We start from the raw sequence: 2632 nt of genomic DNA, 5'->3' as shown, positions 1-2632 counted from the left end.
GGTGTACCCAACAACACTGGACTGGATGTAGTCAAGATCATGGCCAAAGTGCCCTGCAAAGAAGACGTTATTTTCAGAGACAGCTCTTTCCGTAAATCGGTTTCTCGCTATGTGCGCTGCTATTCACAGGTAATCTCTTTGAGTCTCGTTATATGCAAACAAACAAAGACATCTTCAGTGATGACTTTCAACCAGCGAAGTACAAAAACAACTTCCAGACAGGAGGGTGAGGACTCAGCAGGGGAGGAGCAGGGATGGTTAAGGAGAACACTCTTTCCTACACTCTCTCTCTAGGGCTGGGCATCCATTCAAATGTCAAGAATAGATTCGATTCCATTTCTTAAGATTCAGAATCGATTATCAAGATTTGATCCGATTCCGATATTGATTTGGGTTAGTGTTATTAAAACAGTTTTTTGAGCTGTTGCATGAATTATATGAGTGTGTAGTTATGTAACATATTTATACTAGTATTATATTGAGAGTATTGCAGCTAATGATGCTGTAAGGACCAATCAGCTCCCAGAATGCTGATAGAACTGCAAACAGAAACATCATGTGGGTCAGAATTACCAAACACATCCAGGGCAGCAAACAGAGACGGATGAAATCGGTTTTATTTTTTTCCATTAGTTGTCTTTTTCGGTTTTTCATTTTTGAGAATTAGATTTTTATCATTTTATGCAAATGTAAACCCATGACAGCAAAGACATATAAACAATGTATACAATTATAACTGAAAACTTTAATGTTTTCATGCCTTTAAAAATATTTAAAGGCAAAAACACGGCACTAGTTATTCTCGTGTCCAACAAAACATTCATTTTTTGGGCATAAACCAAAAAATACCAAAAGTTGTAATGTAATGATGAAAAAAAAATTAAATAGTGATATAAAACATGTTGAAGTAAACCACAATATCCTTCAATCAGGAAAGACAACTACCATAGAAAAGCTGAACTGCAGTGAAAGTGGAGAGCTGTTGTGATGCTGGTGATGGTCAGAGGTCAGAGGTCAACACCCTCCTCCAGCAGGAGAACAAACGCTGCTGCTGACTGATGGCTCTTTGTTAGCTCGTCATTGCACAAAAATGACTGCTGCCTTTTGCTGTGTTTGTGCTGCTTGCGTTTCCTGGCCCTCCCCAGGCCGTTGGCTGGTCCATCCTCCTGTTCCTGATCGTGCTGGGAGCACTGGGACGCCTCATCAAGCCCTTCTTCGACGACCACGCCAACTTCCTGCAGACACGTTACTGGAGCAACTACCTGGATGTGGAGCAGAAGCTTTTTGATGAAACTTGTGTCCTACATGCTCGTGACTTTGCCCGGAAATGTGTGGTGCAGTTCTTTGAGGACATGCGGGATGACGCTGTGCTTCGTATTCCACATCCAGCCTTCATGGCAGACCTGGGAGAAGACCTGGAGGACGAGGACGAGAGGCTTCATGGGATAACCAAGCAGGAGCAGGTGGACCAGCTGCTCAACAAGTGGTACTGTAGCAAACCTGAGCTGGACGTGACGAGGACGGCCGTCAGACCCCGGGCCTGCGTCACCTGGGAGGACTGGAGAGGGAGGGCTCTATACTCAGATGTCTAGAGTAGACTGAGCTGGATATGCAGTCGCTCCAAAACTACTACCCCATTTTTTAATTAAACATGTATTTATTTAATTTTGCTGGTGTTAAAATAAAAGTCAACCGTCATCATAGGTTTAGTTTTAGCAATATATATTTAACAACATGAAGTCAAAAACAAAAGTCCATAGGGGAAATACTAAGCACCACCATGATTAAATCCACCTTTCAGCAATAACTTGAAGTAAACATTTCTATATGATACGTGTGTGTGTGTGTGTGTGTGTGTGTGTGTGTGTGTGTGTGTGTGTGTGTGTGTGTGTGTGTGTGTGTGTGTGTGTGTGTGTGTGTGTGTGTGTGTGTGTGTGTGTGTGTGTGTGTGTGTGTGTGTGTGTGTGTGTGTTATGCGTGACCACTAAGGGGCCCCCAAGAGTTAAAAAATAAGATAATTTTTTTATGTGTGAGTGATGATTCATACATTATCAAAGGTATGTTATTGTACAAAAACACAATAGTTAATATTATTACATCAACAATATTATGTTAGACTTACAGAAGAGTATTAGGGCCATGCAGGAGAAAAAATATTTGAGAGGGGAAGTTTTTTTTTTATTGTGCACTTCGAAAAAAAATAAATGTCGAGAAAAAAGTCGAAATGATGAGAAAAAAGTCGAAATGTCGAAATTAATGTTGAAATACAATTTCGAGAAAAAAGTCGAAATGTTGAGAAAAAAGTCGAAATGATGAGAAAAAAGTAGAAATGTCGAAATTAATGTTGAAGCACAATTTCGAGAAAAAAGTCGAAATGTTGAGAAAAAAGTCAAAATTTCGTGAATAAAGTTGAAATGTTGAGAAAAAGGGCAAAATTTTGATATTTTGACTTTATTCTTGAAATTGTACTTCAACATTAATCTCGACATTTCGACTTTTTTCTCGACATTTCGACTTTTTTCTCGAAGTGCACAATAAAAAAAAATCTTCCCCTCAAATATTTTTTCTCCTGCCTGGCTCTAATACTCTTCCATATAGACTGGAGTACATACTGCTGGTATTGACTGCTGCC

The 2632-nt window shown here is 39.7% G+C and overlaps 1 protein-coding gene across 1 annotated transcript in view; it reads left to right on the top strand.

The window, feature by feature from the left end:
- The window catches only part of calhm3 (calcium homeostasis modulator 3), a 4262-nt gene extending 1835 nt beyond the window's left edge, over positions 1-2427 (top strand). The window contains exons 4-5 of the mRNA XM_061745408.1: positions 2-129; positions 1146-2427. Of these exons, the coding sequence (XP_061601392.1) occupies positions 2-129; positions 1146-1592 (575 nt within the window). The 3' untranslated portion in view covers positions 1593-2427. The remainder of the gene's footprint in view (position 1; positions 130-1145) is intronic.
- Positions 2428-2632: the final 205 nt, after the last annotated feature.

This window comes from Cololabis saira, chromosome 17 (genome assembly GCF_033807715.1).
Source record: "Cololabis saira isolate AMF1-May2022 chromosome 17, fColSai1.1, whole genome shotgun sequence".
Taxonomy (NCBI): Eukaryota; Metazoa; Chordata; class Actinopteri; order Beloniformes; family Belonidae; genus Cololabis; species Cololabis saira.
This window is presented reverse-complemented; position numbering and strand designations above follow the sequence as displayed.